Consider the following 19,062-nt stretch of genomic DNA (forward strand, 5'->3'; position numbering starts at 1 on the left):
AATTTAAAATTATAGCAATGCTGTTTATTATATTATTAGTGGAGTTGTGGATTGTGGGGGGCTAAGCCTCCCACGAATCTGTGTACCATCAATTATATCAGCACCCCTACATTCACACCCGATGAGCGCTTTTAAAGGGGCCACAGATTAAATTTGCACTGGGGCCATTATATTTCTAGCTACGGCACTGCCTGTCTTGCCCCCCCCCCCCCAATGGGCACCCATGGCGTTATACCAAGATTCGATCGAAACGTCAGTGAAAATTGGACAAATTGAGTAGGTTCATATTGGAATGTACCTAAGTATTAAAACCAACGTACACTGTGTATATACCGCAACCAATAAAAAGTACGATTTATTTTAATGCACGAATATAATAGATTCAAAATAAATGTAACAAATAGTAAATTATGACGAAATATGCACATTGGTATAATAACACTTTTTGAATAAAAACCTTCGCATGTTCTAAGACATAAACGTTTTGCAGAAAAAACTGAATAGGTATGTATATACTTTATTTGAGATAAATCACAATATTCAACAGTTGAATGAATTGCTGTAAGAAATTTTTTAAATGAATTTAAATAATAAAAGTTCCCTCTATCAGTAGCTGGGTAATGATGTAAGTATGTAATATTACTAATATTATAATTTATATTATAATATAGTGTGTAAAGCTTGAAATACGCGTGTCTGATTCGATCCTATATGTACCGTATACCTACACTCGTATGATTGATTCCGGTTGGGTCCAGGTATATTATTAGTAATTAAACTATCAGTGATTAGTAATTTGTATAAAAAAAAATATTAATAAAATATGTCTAGAAAAATCCTAGTGCTAACAAGCGTGGGCGTTCGTTGCATGAAATAAAACGGAAACCAATTCAAATATTCAATAGCATTAATTGTTTTAGGTATGAGAACAATAATTCATAAATAGTATTCAATACTTGATAGTCGATACATACTCATAATATTATTATTATATGTAATACGCGTCATGTGACATACACAGATTAGTAGATTTACGTAACAATACTGTCCTATACGCGTGTTGCAGTTTAAAAGTATTGTGCAAAAACGAAGAAATCCCGGTGAGTCGCTATACAGCAGAATTGGGAAAGGTTTATTGAAAATAAATGTTTTATCAAAAAGTATGTATAATAGATAGTAAATACTTTCCCTCTCAGAGCTAGTGCGATAATGAAATGAATAAAAAAAATCTATAAGTTATTAGCTTTTTTCGTAATGATATATACATACTGCGTGCCGGTGATCTTGTGGTTTTTACCGTTATAATAATAAACTCTATATAGTTTAAAAATAAAAATATACGAAACAAAAAACACTTGTCTCTATAGACTATACGTTGAAGTTTGATATCGAAACGCACATTCGTTTTCGTTTTTTATTTTATCACGCTACTGCTGTGATGATAATGTGAATTAGATATATCATAATTCATAATATGGGTTAGAGAAACCGACCACAAACAATTGCGCGAATAATTATTATATCATATATTAGCACGGCAAATTCATAATGATGATAATAATATGTATATGACTAACTGAACATGCACGGGTTTATTTTTAGTATTGCCTAAAATTAAATGAAACATTTCGAGCTCAGCATATAAAAAATGCGTGTATGAATAGTCATAAGGAACTAAAGGAATTGAGTAACGATAGGGATGCATGGACGACTGCAGCAAACCAATCTAAGGATTAAGACTGAAGAGAGAGAGAGAGAGTATATTATATTAGGTATATTGAATATTATAATATTATTATTCACTTGTCATTGCAATTATTATTCTGCATAAACATTAATTTTAATACCCAACGGCCATCTATATGCAATTAAAGTGTAAAATACAATATTTAATTCCAATATAACCTATAAACGATGGCTAATGGTTGAAGAGTGGTAATAAAATGTATGATTAACAATATTAAAAACTAATATATAAATATATAACCTATATAAGATTTTATTGAATAATTATAATATGTAGTTTACAGGAATTTTCAAGAACGCATTTAAATTTTAAACAAGAATAATGATATCCTTTTTGACCAAGGATTATAATTTAAGTATTTAAAAAACTGTATATGTACCAAAAACATGATATACATTTTAGTACACTTGTCAGTGACGTTTTTGACAAGTTGCACAATATTGAAATTCACAAATAATTACCCACGTAGAACGGTGACACGTAGATTTAACCACTTTTCACGGTTTATTTCATTCTATACAGTTGAACAATATGGGAATTCATCCACGTGATAAAAAAAAATATAGTAATAATTTTGTTAACCCAGCTTTCATTTCTTTCTTCACTGCAACAGTTGTTAACTATATTCAATCATAATAGCACTATGGTGTGTGAAATAAGACATTTTACGAACTATTATCACGAATGTTTCAGATAAAAACACCGCGTGAAATTTTAAATAGATATATTTTTATACTCTAATATTTATATTAAATATTTAATCAATGATTTATTCTCGTATACGTGCGTAACACATGTAAAAAAACTGAATCAGTATAATATTATACCTAGTAAGAATACAACATATATCGCCATATCGGTAGCCTAGTCACGATTCTATCACCGTTTCCAACACATGATTTATGTCTATACTGTAGTAACGTATGATTATGGAGGACGGGCCGGGGGATTACGAATGTTATTGAATTTTACCGAAACCCCATCAACCCTGTATGTACATTATATACGATTTTGTAAGTATTTGTTTGTGTATTGTGTATAACGCCGAGAAAATAAAAAATAATAATCAAATAACTGAGTGGAGACTTTAACGACTATATATGTACCTACGGAAACAATATGATTCCCAAGGATCCGGCATTCGTCAAGGTACCAATTATTATTGTCAGACTATAGTCGAAAACATTGTTAACGGAGTCTAAATATTTTCATCTCACTCTTTATCCTATTTTAATGACGTTACCTAAACAAAATAAAAAATAACCAAACTCGTTAATGTTCGGCGTAATAAGTACATGTATACTGTATAGGTATATAATTTGCAGTGCCAAGATTTATTATACATAGATTATAGATATATGGTATATCACCTGTTGGATATTATATATGGCTGTTATACATACTTACATATACTCATAACTACATCTTACATCTAATAGGTATATAGGATCATTTTAAACCCCGTATTATTCTATGTTTACAATATTTATGATCTTTAATAAGTATTTGATATCATTTTACAGAGCACACAACAGTGGGCACGTTAACTTGGTCACAGACGGTGTAATATTTCGTATTGACTTATTTTTTTTATCAATAATAAACATACACGCACACGCACTTCAAACACCACGAGGTCCATTGGGTCAAACCGCATTTTCCGGTGTTCAATAGGGTGTCTATAGGGGCCTTAGATTTCAGTGTCAAATTTATAACCTCTCACAAAAAATATATATATAACTCGTAAGCGTGAGAAAATTTTGACAACTAACAATCATTTACAAAGATAATTATTTTAAACGGTAGCAATAATTTTGTCAATACACTTAATTTTTACTGAAAACATACAATCAAATAATATACAACATGAAAACATTAAAAATATTAAGAACCGCGAATTACGTTTATTCTAGAGTCGATCTTATTGGTTAAAAGAATAAAATTTGAAAATCAATCATGTACTATTTAGTTTATTACAAACGCATAACCGTATACTATACCTACGTAATAACATATTTTAATAGACAGAAAATCATAACCTCTGTGAATGGCGCATGATAAGATTTATAAATTAGCGCTAGTTTTCAAGTCATTCCCGAAAAGAAAATATTTTACTCGCTTCTTATTTCATAAACAATAAATCATTTTTTTTAACTAATCAAGAATGTTTTGTCTTAGTGGGAACTTATTTAAGCATGTATTTGAGGTAATCCATTTAATACAAGACAATCACTTTCCAGAAAAGTAAAACTTTTTGAAAATATTGTTGATAATTTTATTTTATTTTATTATTATAATTTTTAAGTTTTTAATAGTCTTTTGAATGACGATTTATATTTTTAATTTCATAGTATTTCCGCAGCTGATTATTATTTGGAGTATTACGATCTATCAAAATCAAATTTCGGACATGTAGTTAAATTGTTATTACTATAACTACTTATAAGTATTTACAGTTTAGACGAATAGAGTAGTGGATCAACATTTTGCAATTATCGCTATAGCTCTCCGCTCAACTCGTCTAAGCTTTAAAGTTGAAATATTTATAAATCATAAACTACTTGTATAGAATTCGATTTTTATGTTATCTAAAAATATTCTACTTAGGAATAAAAAATTAAAATGCATGGTGTCGTTAATTTTTTTTTATGATAACGATAAAACTAATAAAAAATAAGTGATTTTTAACTACTTAAATTATACTGGAGAAATATTTCCAAAAATATTAATAGTATTTGAATTAATAAGTGTCTTACGATATATGTATCATCCAATTTATAACATTATGTCCCCAAATAATATGACAGTAATAGGTATAAATTGGTGCTTCCATAATATATATTATACATAAATATAAATCATTGCTATAATTTTCAATTACGTGATTTTAATTTTGTGGACTTCATAAGTACCTACTAATGTTGTTAAATACTTTAATTTTAATTTTTAAATATTTAATTTTTAGTGGAAATTTATACTTTAACCTTCTAATATTGTATGCAATATAAAAAACACCATGCAATTCTTATGACTGACATTAAAGTAATAAAGGTATTAATAAGTAATAACCATTTGAGTGAGAATAGGACTAGGACACACTAATCTGAATCACTGAGACACTGAATCAATCGTACCTTATTATCAAAGTGCCTTCTTGCATGTAACATAGATCACGTAGGTATAATGCATTAAAAATCTTATAACCAATTGCATAGTGATCAACTGTTCTAAATAAACTGAATCACGTGAGTTCTTCAAAAATTTATCTTTACTATAATAATTATAAGCACTCAATAAAAACCAACTTGAGGCTAAAATTTAAAAAAAAATTCATTAGATTTGAGATGTTATAATTTGTATTTAACTTAAATTAAGAGTAACCATTAAAAAATAAAAAAGTAAATTTGTTGGCTAAAAGAAAGTAAACTTTGATATATGTGCTGTCCATTTACACCACAATAGTTGAACCTTAACGTTTAATAAAATTACAATTGTTCAATATGTGTGCTCACTGATCAATGAATAATGATGATCATCCCGGTAAAGTTAAAAATATAAATCTTTACAATAGTATGATTGATACAGAAACAAGTGGTTTTGAAATACATAAACTTTTTTTCTTTCTGTGGACAAACAGTTTCATTCATTCTAACGTTTGATTACTTTGATTCATTCATTAGTATACAATGCACAGTTGTTCTACACATTTTAGGTAAACCAGAACCATGGTTAATCATGTTTGAAAAAAGCTACCGGCAGCTCCTTAAATTCTGCGGTGTACCTCAGAGCTGCGGTCAGCCCTGTGTATACATAGTGCGGTCGTCATCGGGTTCACTTTATGTATTACATACGAGCGGCGTACTTTTGATGCATTTTTTTAACCAGAATAAAATCAATATTAAAACATAATATGCCTTACCTTGGTTATTCGTTGACCGATACGACTGCTCGAGGATGGGTGATTCTTCGGTCTTCACTCGGCGATATGTATCCAACTCCCGTAAATGATTAGAAAACGATGCATTTTCCATAAAGGGCCTCTGGCCGAGGCCCAATCCACGAAACTGATGAGGTGGACCTTGGTGCACAGGAAAAACAAAAAGCACAACATTTCCAATATAAATATGGACATTTTATAACTGCAGTTGATTATATAAAAATATGTAACTGATTATTTATGTTCCTACAAGTATTTTAAATGTTTAATTATTCGTTAGTATATATTATCTACTATTCTACACTTAAGGGTTTCTATATCGTATATACAATAAAAATACTAACAAATAAGAATTGTTTAATTTCTATCATACTCACGTACTTAGTGGTGGTCAAAAGAATTTGTCAACTGGGAGGAGGGGGCTGATTTTTTTAGCATTCACTAATTGGGTGTTTAAAATATATAATTTATGATTATCAGATCTTAAACATTGAAGTTCAATGAATCGTACTCCTCAATTTAAACATTTAACAAACTCGATATTGTAAAAACTTTTAACTGACATTATATTTAATTAACTCTTTATTAATATATTATTCTCATCCTTTAATATTTTAATTTAATAATAATTAAATCATTATTAACGAGCATATATTATGTTTTAAGGTCAATAATAATATTAACTCATCTTTGCAGATAAAATTTTATACTATTTTAGTACATATATGAACAAATGATAACTGAATTTAGTAAAAGTTTAGAAAATATTAGTCTTATTTTAATTTACCATTAGAGGTTCCCACGGATGTTAGCGGTCGAGATAAAATATAATATATTGTACAACGATAGGAAAACGCACAATATAATTTTGCCGAAATGCAAAAAAAATATTTATCGTTAACTGATAAAAATATAATATTGGTTCTCATGGACCAAAAAAAACATATTCACATACACAAAAATATTTGATTGTCATATTTGTCCTATCGATTAAAGTTATTTTTATTATTATTACATTTTTTTCAATTTTGTTCTTTTATTGTAAATTCACAGATCACGTTCAAAAGTAAAGCGACTAAAATTGGCCTGCGTGTTTAAATAATTATATATATAATAATAATAATTGAGTCTATTTACAGTTACAAAAACTACCAGGAGGTTTGCCACATGGTTTTCCGGAGCCTATTCACAACAAAGTCACGCTTTTTGGTGTTATTGTTATACCTACCGATATCAATAAAATGTAGACACACATATAAATGGAATTTAATGAAATTAAACTGAACGTAATTGAGGGAAGTTAGGACTGCAGGAGTATAAAAACTCTTTATATAGATAATATTTTTGTTTATATTATACTATTGTATTACAAACAAACATATGTTATCTTCTAAAACATTCAATTTCCGCAATTTAAATTTAAAAAAAAAAAACACGAAGAAAAGGTTAAAGTACCATTAAGAATATACCACGAGTCATAACTAGAGCTTAAAATTATAAATAATTTATGTTTCAAGTATCATTAGAATTAATTTTACGATTTAATATTGAAATACTTACGAGATTTGGATCGTGGTTCTCGAGGTCCATCTACGGTAACTTTGATTGCTTTATTATACGTCGCTACTTGAGGTGGACACGTCGAAACGGTAATTGTGATCGTAAAACTTTTCCCTAAATAGAAATATACAATGTTATAGAGTAAAATAAACTGTCATTAAAAATATATTTTGGTATCAATATTTATCAAGGCCAGATTATTAAATAATTATTAGTTTTCAAAAATCGATTTACTTTTAGTAGGTACCTACTTAGTACCTATAGTATCTACCTGTAAGTTTTAGGTTTATTTTAGTTTATTAACTGAATACATTATTAACTTCATATTAATAAAAAACACCCTAAAATAATATCATATTATATACAAGAAAAAACAAAAATGAAAAAACTTTTTTCTTTCAAAATTCATTTTATAATAATTTGATTTTTCAAAATATCAATTTTCAAAAAAATGAAATTTAGTTGAGAAAATAAATATACATATTATATGAATTTATAATCCTGCCGTAAATATCCTTAAATTGGAGGTGTTCGATCATGTTATGTATGAGTAAATCTCACTTTTCACATATTGTTAATACTAAAAGTTCAAACCATACCATATGTTCATAATTATAATATTGTAGGCTGTAAATGTATACTGTACAAATCTATCTAATTTCATTGTTATATTTAGGTATTATTGTATGTCCCTATCATTAAGTTCAGGTGACAAGATATTAGATATAAAAGGAAAACTTTAAAAATTAAATTAAAAAAAGAGAAAATGAGTTTTGCGTTTCAAATATAACCAAATCGTATACCTACTTCAAACCTAATCTTCATAATATGACTAGGTATTTACAATACGACATAATAAATTTACAAATATGGTTATTGTATAGTATAAAATAAACATGTTATACATATAATATGTATATACTATATATATATATATACTAAAAATACAAATAATTCATTTTTTATAGCTTTGAATTTTATATGGCCGTGATATTTATGACTCATTCAGCATACAACTTACATATATGACACACACAATTCTTCATAATGGAGCAATACTATTAAAAATTTAAAAGTATATTTATATATTAGAAACGGCGCCAGAAAACGAATAATCAAGTCCGCTTCGCGTCACCATCGATTATTATACATTATTATTTGTTAGCCTTTAGATAATTAACAGAATGAAGATTTTTAAATTCTACATAGGTACTAGTTAGAACTGTGTTGTTTATTAAAACTGTAACAACTGTATAATATATATACATACTTTTATGTTAGTTATCTTGTATTAGTTCTATTACAACAATAGCATACATAAAAACTTTATATTACCTGTGTATTTATTTTAAACAGTTTTTGATTGAATAAACTTGGACCAGATACAGAGACCGAATAGGCATAAATCACCTACCACCGTCACAAGCATTGTGCATTGTTTACTTTATTGTAAAATATTAATAAAATGTAATTTGTTTTATTTATGTTTTCTTTCCAGAAAAAAGTTTCAAAAAATAAAGCCTCCAATAAGGGTTTTTTTGCTACCTTGCTTTGGCAAAAAATATAGAAAAGTGTTATATTTATTATTATTTCTTTAATTTTGAAATAAGTGATAAATAAGTAATCATAACATGCAAAAACTATTGTGAGTTACCATCAGAACTTTATTAAAACTACACTTAATGACATTTTCACGGTTGTTTCTTTCCAATATTTTTTTTATCTTTTCTAAACTAACCTTTTCTGCTCAAGAAAATTACTAACCAAAAAAAAATTTCCTTCTCATTATATATCAATTGGATAAGAAATCAATTTTATATAATATGAATTCTATATATGTTTTTGATATAGGTATTAAAAATTTAATGAATAAAAGAAAATATTGTTGTAATGTAAAACCATAATACAAAAGTCTGTTACTAGTGTTACTATATGGATTTAACCAAAATCTAAAACAGTATAACTATTTATTGTACTATTAAGTATTTAATAACATAAAACATTGTCAACATCCTTATAGTTTTCGGTGTTTTTACTTAGAACCTAATTCTTAGAATTAAAAATATAATAAAACGAAAATAATTCGTCAAAACTATCATATCCAAACAGTGTAGGTATTATTAAAACACACACGCTTTAGTTAACTAAAATATAAATATAGCATTAAACGTTTAGAGTACATACATTTTGAGTAATTAAACTACCTACTATCATAGTATCATATCGCTAGTTCTAGTATGTAGGTAGTTAGGTAGGTATCCCGAATATTCGAATTCACGCGCGTGCCATTACAGCAGTAGAAAACGAGAAAAGCCCAGTTTACAACGCAATATGACGATTTACTCACCGGGACACGTAATTTGCAGTTTAATTAATTAATTTCAGGATCGAGAAGGATAATGAATGAATCATATTGGTATAATAAGAATTCATGCGCAAGCCACGATTTGTGTTACGTATTCTGCAACTGCAGGACTATTATACACGTATATAATACTTACTACATACCCACATACGAAGTAAGTATTGCTTTGAACATCAAATAATTGAATACGCGTTTAACTTCAACACCAGCTTTTGTTTTCATATACATACATTTGTATATATATACATATTTATAATATATATTTATATGCAATGTCTATATTATGTTACAGTCGTTACAGAGTGTTGCATATAGAATATTATAATCGTAATTCGTAGCAGTATAGGTAAATACTGTAAGCTGGCGTCCACTAATTAGGTATAGGTACCTATTAACTATTAAGGAGGATATAATCATTAACTCTTTTTTTTAAATTTAATTTTATATGCATGTGTTTTGTAGAAACGTCAATAATATAACAGTATAATATATTTTATAGCTGGTTATTAGTTATTACTGTTGTATATACATATATAATATAATACATGTGCGGTATAAATCGCGATGGGCCTGCGCAGATTGCAACCACAAAATCCTGTCAAACGCGCAATACATCAATGGGCGAGTTTTTTTCCACCTTTCCCCCTCAGCAGTTACTGTCGTCAAAGTAATTGCACGTGTCCGGCAAAGGAAGATGAGTGCAGCCATCAAAGAGCGGCGTAAATTAATATTATAATATAGTGTCGAAATGTGACCGAGTAATTGTACATAAATGATAGTAAAAGAGATTTAGGGTGACAGTTATTGCAAATTGATTTTTTTGTTTTTGCATCTTCTGATAGAAAATAAAAGAATCATAACGTACCTATATTATAGTTTTAAAATAAAAAATAAAATAACATCTCCCCGCCACCTGAAAACGCTTGCACACAGTGATGTGTCGGTGAAAAAGCACAACAACAAAGACTCTTTGTCCTTTGTCTTGGTCCTTCAAAAGACGTTAAACGGCATCAGGTTAGAAGTTTCAGGCCACAGTTTAATTACCTGCAGCATTATAATATATAATATTATGTAGGTATGTAGAAATAGAACGAGACATCCGAACTGATATCTCGAAAACCACACAAATAATATGTCCCAAGCAAGTTCAAAAAAGACAATATGCACTGCACTGCACTTCAGCATAATATATTGGTAAATAGTATCTATAGATACTATATATATATACCTAGATATTATATGTACCTTCTGCATTAACTATTTTACCAATATGGCAGGGATTTAAAAGTATTATTTTGTTATTAATTATTATTCTATTTTTTTTTTTTTTTTTTTTTACTAACTTATATGACAAATAAATTTTTCATAAGGTATATAAACAATTATTATCGTTTTATTATGTTATATAAGATTAAGTAATTACCGATAAAGAATAAGAGTTCAAACAATGTGTTCAGGTTATGGAGAAAATCCATAATATATAAATACTTTTACGAGATAAGTATTATGTTTACAGAAATTGTTCGAAAATCTATCACATTTTAAAAATAGAAATCTATAATTTACACTAACACTTGCACGAAAATTGTGAACTTACACGTGATGCTTAATGTTTCCAATTCCTCACAAAATTTGTCTTATCAACAGCTGTTGTTCAATATGAAGGTATTTAGTTACATTTTTAGTGATAGAGTTCGTGGAAAATTTGGTATAGTAAATATACACCTTTTGTTGAATTGGGTACATATTTGAATTTTAAAAAATTATTAATTTGATTTTCAGTTCTCAAATAGCACTATACTAGAATTATAACATTTTCAGTGAACCTATATTTCTAACACAATAACACTAGTCTTGTAAAGTACCAACTTGAATAAAAGTATTCAATTATTTAAATACTTTTTAAGTACTCAGATACAAATTTTAAATATTTAAATAAAAAGTACTTTGAGTCTTTAACGTAGTACTTTAAATACCTTTTGAAAGTATCTATATTTTAAGTACCTAAAAGTAATAGGTATGTTATTTAATATTTATAGTTACACCACATCACTAGGTAAACATGAAATTCTCATAAAAATTAATCTATAACAAGAAAATTCCATGTCTCAACTTAAAATTAACCTAAAGGTTGCATTCTAAAAATTCTATTTTATGTTAGTTGTAAATTAGTATTTAAGTATCCGTATAATTTGTATTTTTTTCAGTGCCTATTTGCCATGCTTAAGTTGAACAAATTTACAATTTTGCCTATTTACCTGCTGAAATGTTTGACACACATCTCAAATACAACTAATGTAGAACATACACTAAAAACAAGCGTCAAAATCAAATACAATCAAGTACAATTTATAATCAGTCATCACAATGACAGTATAATATGTTTATTTTAATCCGTCAAACGTATAATAATATAAAGTGATTCTATAAGTTTTTTCAATAAATATCAATTAATCAAGTTTGTGACGGGGAAACCACTTTCTTTTAATTCATATTACACACAAAAATAGGGGCTGCTCCATGCTTAATTATAATCAAATACAGTAGGACAAATTTAGTATGATCAAATATTATATATTATAAGAATCTACTCCTACGCGTGATAGTTACCTATAGGTAATATGGTTTGAAGAAAAAAGAGCTTATATAAGGATAGTCTATTAATCACCGTATAGAATCCGTATCTGTATAATAAACTAAACAATTGTCGAAACTAATATTGTTAAAAAAGTTTCCTTAAAAAAAAAAAAAACTATAGAATAGGAACTCGAAAAGTCCGAAAACAAACATAATAAATTCAAACAAACGCAAAGACTTCACCATGCGAATATGGAAAAATTTGCTTACAAAAAAAACTATTTACGTATAAAAGACAATATCAAGAGACTTCCGAATATTTGACCCATATGCAGAGACAGAAGGAACTGAAAATTAAATGCCTCTATACCAAAATATATATTTTGTTAAATTAGCAGACTCGCTCTGTTGTATGGTTACAGGCTTTAAGTTAGGAAGCTACATTTATTCGTACAACTTGGTAGGTTGAATTTTTTTTGCCAAAGACATCACAATATGATATATTATAATTAATATCTTATTATAGCCTATACTAGCATACTACAGAATGCTGTAAATATATGTTAAAAATATGTTAAATATATTTTTCTTGAGTTAATTTAAAAAAAAATGTATTGATCAAATAAAAATTGTTGTCTAAATACATAAACAATTCTATTGTGTATATAAAACAACAAAATACGCAATTTTAAATAGTTTCAAGTTTGTACTTGAAACTATTAACGTATTTATAATTACAATTTACAACTAAAATTGTCGGTATTCAATTACTATGAAAGGTACTAGGTAGTTTACTGGGAATTTTCTACTTTTCTTCGTAAATTACTACCAACTATACTAACTATTTTTTTTGTAGATCAAATTTTTTACAAAAAAATAAATAAAAACTCTCGAGATTGAAAATAAACATAAAATGTTTGCTCCAAAATTTACTGGTAGACAGTAGAAACAAACAAAAAAAAAACCAATGTATACGTAATTTTATAACTTTTATTTGACTTAATTTAGCTTTTTCTTATTTAAATAAAGTTTGATACAAGTAAGAAGACCGGCTTTAAAGATAAAAACCAGAGCCGTTAAATAATTTAACATGATGTAATATTGTATAATATATTATTGGATCATATATCTACTTGTATATAAACAACCTATATTACTGCAATACTGCTGTATAATATTTTAATAGTAGTAAATTGACTGAAAAATTAATTTTTCATCACTTAGGAAGGATTTCACCCCCCCCCCCCCAATACACTTATCGTTGAGTACAAAGGCCAATTGATTGTCTCAATGAAGTTTTTCAGTATGTCCCTTGCATCATAACTACAGAATTATTATGCTTCGTGAATATAATAATTTAATAAATCAATATGTTTATTATGCTTAAAATATGCTTGCTTTACCTCGTCCGCTGCGTCCGACGAACCTCAAATCGTTGAACTTGGCAATTTGGTTCTTGACCAGGGCGGAACAGTTGCGCAGCTCGGCCGAACAGTTCTCGTCGTTGCCGGCCTTGAGCGTGACGGCTGTGCCATCCGGTACCTCGGACAGTATGACCACCTTGAATGCACCGGGCAGCGTCTTATTTGACCGCCAGTGCGTAGGCAGGGCACTGCACAGCATGTACGGGCACCCGGTGCGGACCAGCTCGCCCGGGTGCTCGGCGGTTACCTCGTTGACGGCGGCCTCGGTCCACCACAGGTCTTCGGACGGTGGCGAGGACGACGACGACGATGACGAGGCTGTGGCCGCGCCGTGCTGGTCCGCCGAAGACGGGCCGCGGCGCCTCTTCTTGCTGTGGTCCGACGTCATCCGCACCAGGCGCATATCTCGGCGGCGGTGGCGGTAAAACTCGCGACGGTTTTTTTAACTGTCACAATATTATGATATTATTTAAAACCGGCCAAGCCGTCTTGGGCTAACGAAAATATATTTAATAATATAATTATAATTATTATGCAGTTGTCCCGTAGATGTCGGATTTGCAGTGTAGTTATTTCGATTGGTTTTTTTTTTTCTACCGCGGGGTGATAGCGCGCCCGACTTTGATGTGTTTCGATCGCATCGTGCGCGTCCGGACCGCGGATGTGAGCCAACTACTACTACTACTACCGCTGCTCCTGCGAGGACGAACGGTCCACGGACGGTCGCGCGACGACGTGTAGCCCGACGCGCCCGCCGACGAGAGGCGAGAGCGTTTCGGAGTCTCCCACCAACGGACGTTCGCAGACACTCCCATCGGTCACTCCCACTATATATATAATATTAAATTCATCCCGTCGTCCGTGTCCTGCAGCAGAGTATTCCTCTACAGTACCTATGCAAAACTGTGTGCAGGTATAAGATAATATAATATAATATAAATATTGTTTTATATCTTATATAATATAGTTCTATATAAATATAAATCACGACAAATGTCATATGCAAACCTGCAGGGTTCGTTGGGTTAGGTAGGTTTTGAAAAATTAGTCGAACAATGCATAATATTATATAGGTAATATACGTATTTTTTGGTACCTTCCTATTAAACTCGAAACACGCACTAAAACTTACAGGGATGATGATATTATGAAATATTAGCAAAACCGTATAGATAAAGTATATTAGTATATATATATATATTTATAGTAAGATTCTTAGTAAAATTGACTATTGTTTTAATATGTAATTACATGAACTTGTTATAGTAGAAAAATATAGGTGCTGGGTACGACTGAACGAATCTTTACGACTTGAACAGTTGAGTGCATCTTGCTCATCACTATAATACTTAAATAATATGGAAATAGACTTTTGCATTAAATTTGGTTATAGTATACATCATGTATATACTGCGGGTGAAGAAATCAATTTCTATTATGTATTTATGTAACACAATTATGGGTAAAAGTGTACCTATAAAAGGTTCAGTGGTACCCTAAGTATGTATCCCAGTGAGTACTAATAATATGTCATAATTATATAATATCTAATTTTTATGATGGACAGATAAGGATGTGAGGTGTCAATAATATAACGTCAACCAGATGCAAAAATTATATAGGTATTTATGAGTTACACCGAGAGTGAAAGACAAATGATTTTTATAATGAAATACAATATACGATATTACAGTATACTGACTACATGAAGAAATACTATTATGAATTTATGATAATTTATAAAGAATATAGTATCCTGTATGTATTTAGGAGTTCATAAAGATATATATAGATGATTCTAAACTTGTATACAGGAGTAGTGGGTACGCACAACAAAAAAATATAGCTCATAACTTATAAGCACACTGAAATGATTATTTTCCGGTATAAGAATTCGTTAAATAATTTAATCGTTATTTATAAAACCACTACATAAAACATTATAATTATATAAATAAGTACCTGCTAAATAGCTGTAAAATTGACAATAGCGTGGCGTCGCAATGCAATCCGGATGCGCGTCAATTTTAAACTCAACCGACGAAACTTCGTTGCACGATGTGATCAATGATCAAATTATCTCAATTCTTTAAGTACATCGATTGATAAATTATGGTCAAGCAAGGCTGTAACTGAAAAAAATTTCGGGGTGGGTCAAACATTTTTAAATATAGATATTAGAATATTAGTTACTGAACACTCCTAATTACCTATAACCACTAAAATGTTTTTACTTTTAAAAATTTCGTGGAGAGGGGGGTCCTGGGCCCCCCTCCCAAGTTGCGGCCTCGATGATCAGTATTTTGAGTTTTTATCATATATTTTTAATATTATATAATTTTTAATTATTTATTATATATGTGTAAACCTATTTAATATGTGCTTTATTTGAATGTACATAAATTATATGCTAACGTTGTTCTCATTTAAAATTCTAAGTGAATGCAAATATGGAAATATTCAATGGTACAGAAAATTCTGTTTTATTATTGTTTTAACTGTCGTCACCTTTTAGAGCATTAAAATTGCTTTTATTTTCAACTTTTAGAGCGATTTCATGAAGAAAATCGAATCTATGTAATAATAGATGGATAAAATAAGTATATAATCTTTGAGACGTCAAAACTCAAAAGTAATAATTCCCAGTACTTTTCCATATAAGTACCTCACTGAAAAAACCGGGAATTAAAGATAAACTGCAGGAATTTTTACGGAAAACTAGCTTTTGACAAAATTAATTTTGTTTTTAACACATTAATAAATAACTATAAATACTTGAAAATTTTGCTAAATATCCATATTGGCGTATTATAACACCCTATTTTAAATAAGATTAACCTAAACATTAAAGCGGTTGGCTTAAGACTGCGCGGCGGTGATACAATGATATGGTACTGCTAGCCGCGAGCGTCACTTTATTATTCTAACAACAAATTTGGTGAACATTTTAAATATCTAGTTATTTGTTTTTGAATTATAAAAAAATAATTCGATGAGAATTCGTTAATTTACAGGTTTTCCAATGTCAAAAAAAATGTAACTTCAAATGCTCATAAATAATTAATTTGACTTTCTAGACTTTTTTTATTAACAATTATCGTGATTTTTATATGAATTTTGTCAAAATTCTAACTTAAGAAATTCATAAAAATTACTGTAGATTATCGCTTAACTTTTTTTTTAATTTCCAATAACAAAAACTTATGATCAATGATACAACATTACATTAGAGATGTTACGAACTGTTCGATTTTCGAACCGAACCGAACCCAACTATGAGTGTTCGGTTCGGTTCGAAAACTGAACTGGAAATTCAAAATAATCGAACCGAACCAAATATCTAATAGTTCCCTTCAATAATCGAACCAGAGAAATAAAAATAAAAGTCGATGGAGTAACGGCTAAAATTATAAATTATTATTAAATGATTAATAATTAATATATTAACATTAGTTGTTTAATGTTTGCTTGTTTTGAATATTGATGTTTTTCGCTTTTTCTCACCAGTTATCATCATATTAATAATTAAAAATTAAAAATCTCATGCATAATAATTATTAACTATTAAAGTATTTAAAGTATTTAAGTAAATAGTAGTAAAATCTTTATTCAATAATTTTGAAGTATGGTGGCTAAATGATAAATAAATAAATAAATATTAAATAAAATAATATCCAATTTAACTTTTAATGTTCGGTTCGAGTTCGATAAAATATTTGAAGAGTTCGGTTCGGTTCGGGTTCAATTAAAAGTGTGTAGGTTCGGATCTGTTCGAGTTCGTTAATTTAAAGAAAAGTTCGGTTCGACCTTAAATATTATGGTTCGTAACATCTCTACATTACATATTATAATTTTAATTTGTATCCTTACCTCCTCTGTTCTCCACAGTTATTCTGCCTCATTCAATAATGGATCTGACAATTTCAAATAATACATTATTTTCCAATTCGTCTAGTAATTCTCTAAGTAATTGCTTCTGAAGTTCTCTTTGAAAATCCATCGTAAAAACAAAAAACTGTCAATTGTCATATTATTATAGATTACACATACACATGCGAGGATGGCGCTATAGATTTTGGAGGGCAAAATAAATTGTAATCATACAAAAAAATGTTCGAAACATTAAGATAGTGACGACTGGTGAAGTCTCAGTTTTCCGTGAATTGACTGTTAAGTACTTTTATACTTTAGCGTTTAGTTAATAATTTCGTTGTGTATCACCGATACGAGGAAAAAGTCGGATTTTCAATACACACGTACGTGGAAATCCTTTTATCTGATTGGTTGGTGAGGTTACCACATGATTAACCACGTTACCGTGTTGTTGGACATCGCTTAGCATTTTACGTATTATACTTATACATTGTACATGACGTACGCGTTTATTGGAAACCTACCTTTACAAAACAGGTTGCAGGTAACCAAAGTTGGTAACGAAATTGTCATAAATGAAGACAGTGTTCCAGTGTAGCTGATTAATTAATTAATTATCTGTATTAACATAATATTTTGTAATATTTATTTTAATATGACGGTATGTGTTGTTCAAACACGGTATTAAATCTTACAGTATTGGATTTTCAGTTTGACACCTCGTTCATATTTTTCACACAGTTTGTATATGGTTCATCTCGCATCCGATCCCATCCTAAGAATGATTTGTATAATTTAATTTAAAATTAACACAATATTTAGGTACCCACATTGTGCATGTTTGTCCAACAATACGCGGTAACGTGGTTAATAACTATATAAACTATAGGTATGTGGTAACATAATCTAACCAACCAATCACAGCAAAGGATTTGAGCGAACGTGATAATAGCAGTAACCCGAATCAAGGTGGGTTTCCACTACACACATTCACCCATTCACGCAAATTCTTTGCTATGAACATTTTACGTACACTCGGCACACACGCGTATAGTGGAAACCCACCTTTAAATTACTTAAACAATAATGAGGTATGCGGTATATGGTATACCGATTACTGTACAGCTGCAGAGAGGTGATAGGGACCGTATAAGTATACATAAGTTATTCACCATATAAGTTTACATAATATTATAATTTAAAAAATGAAATGTTACCTTACTTTTTCAAGTGACCGTAAATATTTTACCTCGGAGTACCTCGAAGAAAGAAAGATTTGATAATTTAGAATTAGAATAATACATTAGTTTCTAACTCGTCCGATTATTCTATTAACGACTGTCCTTCTTTTTCTCTTCGATTACCTAGACATCGGAGAATAAATAAATAAAATAATGTAAAATCATTAACGGTGTTTATATAATTTGTGAATTTGTCATAGGTTTATGCGTCCGACGTGAAACAGTGAATCTAATAATAACTTATAGCTTATACAATTATACGAAGAGTTAATTTATCCAATAAGTTTTAGCTTTTTTGGATTTTAGTTTTTTTATAGGTAGTATTTCTAAGGATATTA

General features: G+C 29.3%; 1 protein-coding gene across 4 annotated transcripts in view; it reads right to left on the bottom strand.

Moving 5' to 3' along the window:
* Nucleotides 1-14,332, bottom strand: part of LOC107165462 (uncharacterized) — a 48,614-nt gene extending 34,282 nt beyond the window's left edge. For 3 of the 4 annotated variants that reach the window (XR_001506092.2, XM_089224015.1, XM_015513699.2), the window contains exons 1-3: nt 13,590-14,332; nt 7,245-7,358; nt 5,667-5,834 (exon numbers count right to left, since the gene is read on the bottom strand). Coding sequence is in view for 3 of the 4 variants with exons in the window: in XM_089224015.1 (XP_089080141.1) it covers nt 5,667-5,834; nt 7,245-7,358; nt 13,590-14,013 (706 nt within the window). In the remaining variant the exon portion in view is untranslated. The remainder of the gene's footprint in view (nt 1-5,666; nt 5,835-7,244; nt 7,359-13,589) is intronic. The other variant, XM_015513700.2, reaches the window with a different exon arrangement.
* Nucleotides 14,333-19,062: the final 4,730 nt, after the last annotated feature.

Source organism: Diuraphis noxia, unplaced genomic scaffold, assembly GCF_037042655.1.
Source record: "Diuraphis noxia isolate RWA-SAM2 unplaced genomic scaffold, SU_Dnox_SAM2 contig0003, whole genome shotgun sequence".
NCBI lineage: Eukaryota > Metazoa > Arthropoda > Insecta > Hemiptera > Aphididae > Diuraphis > Diuraphis noxia.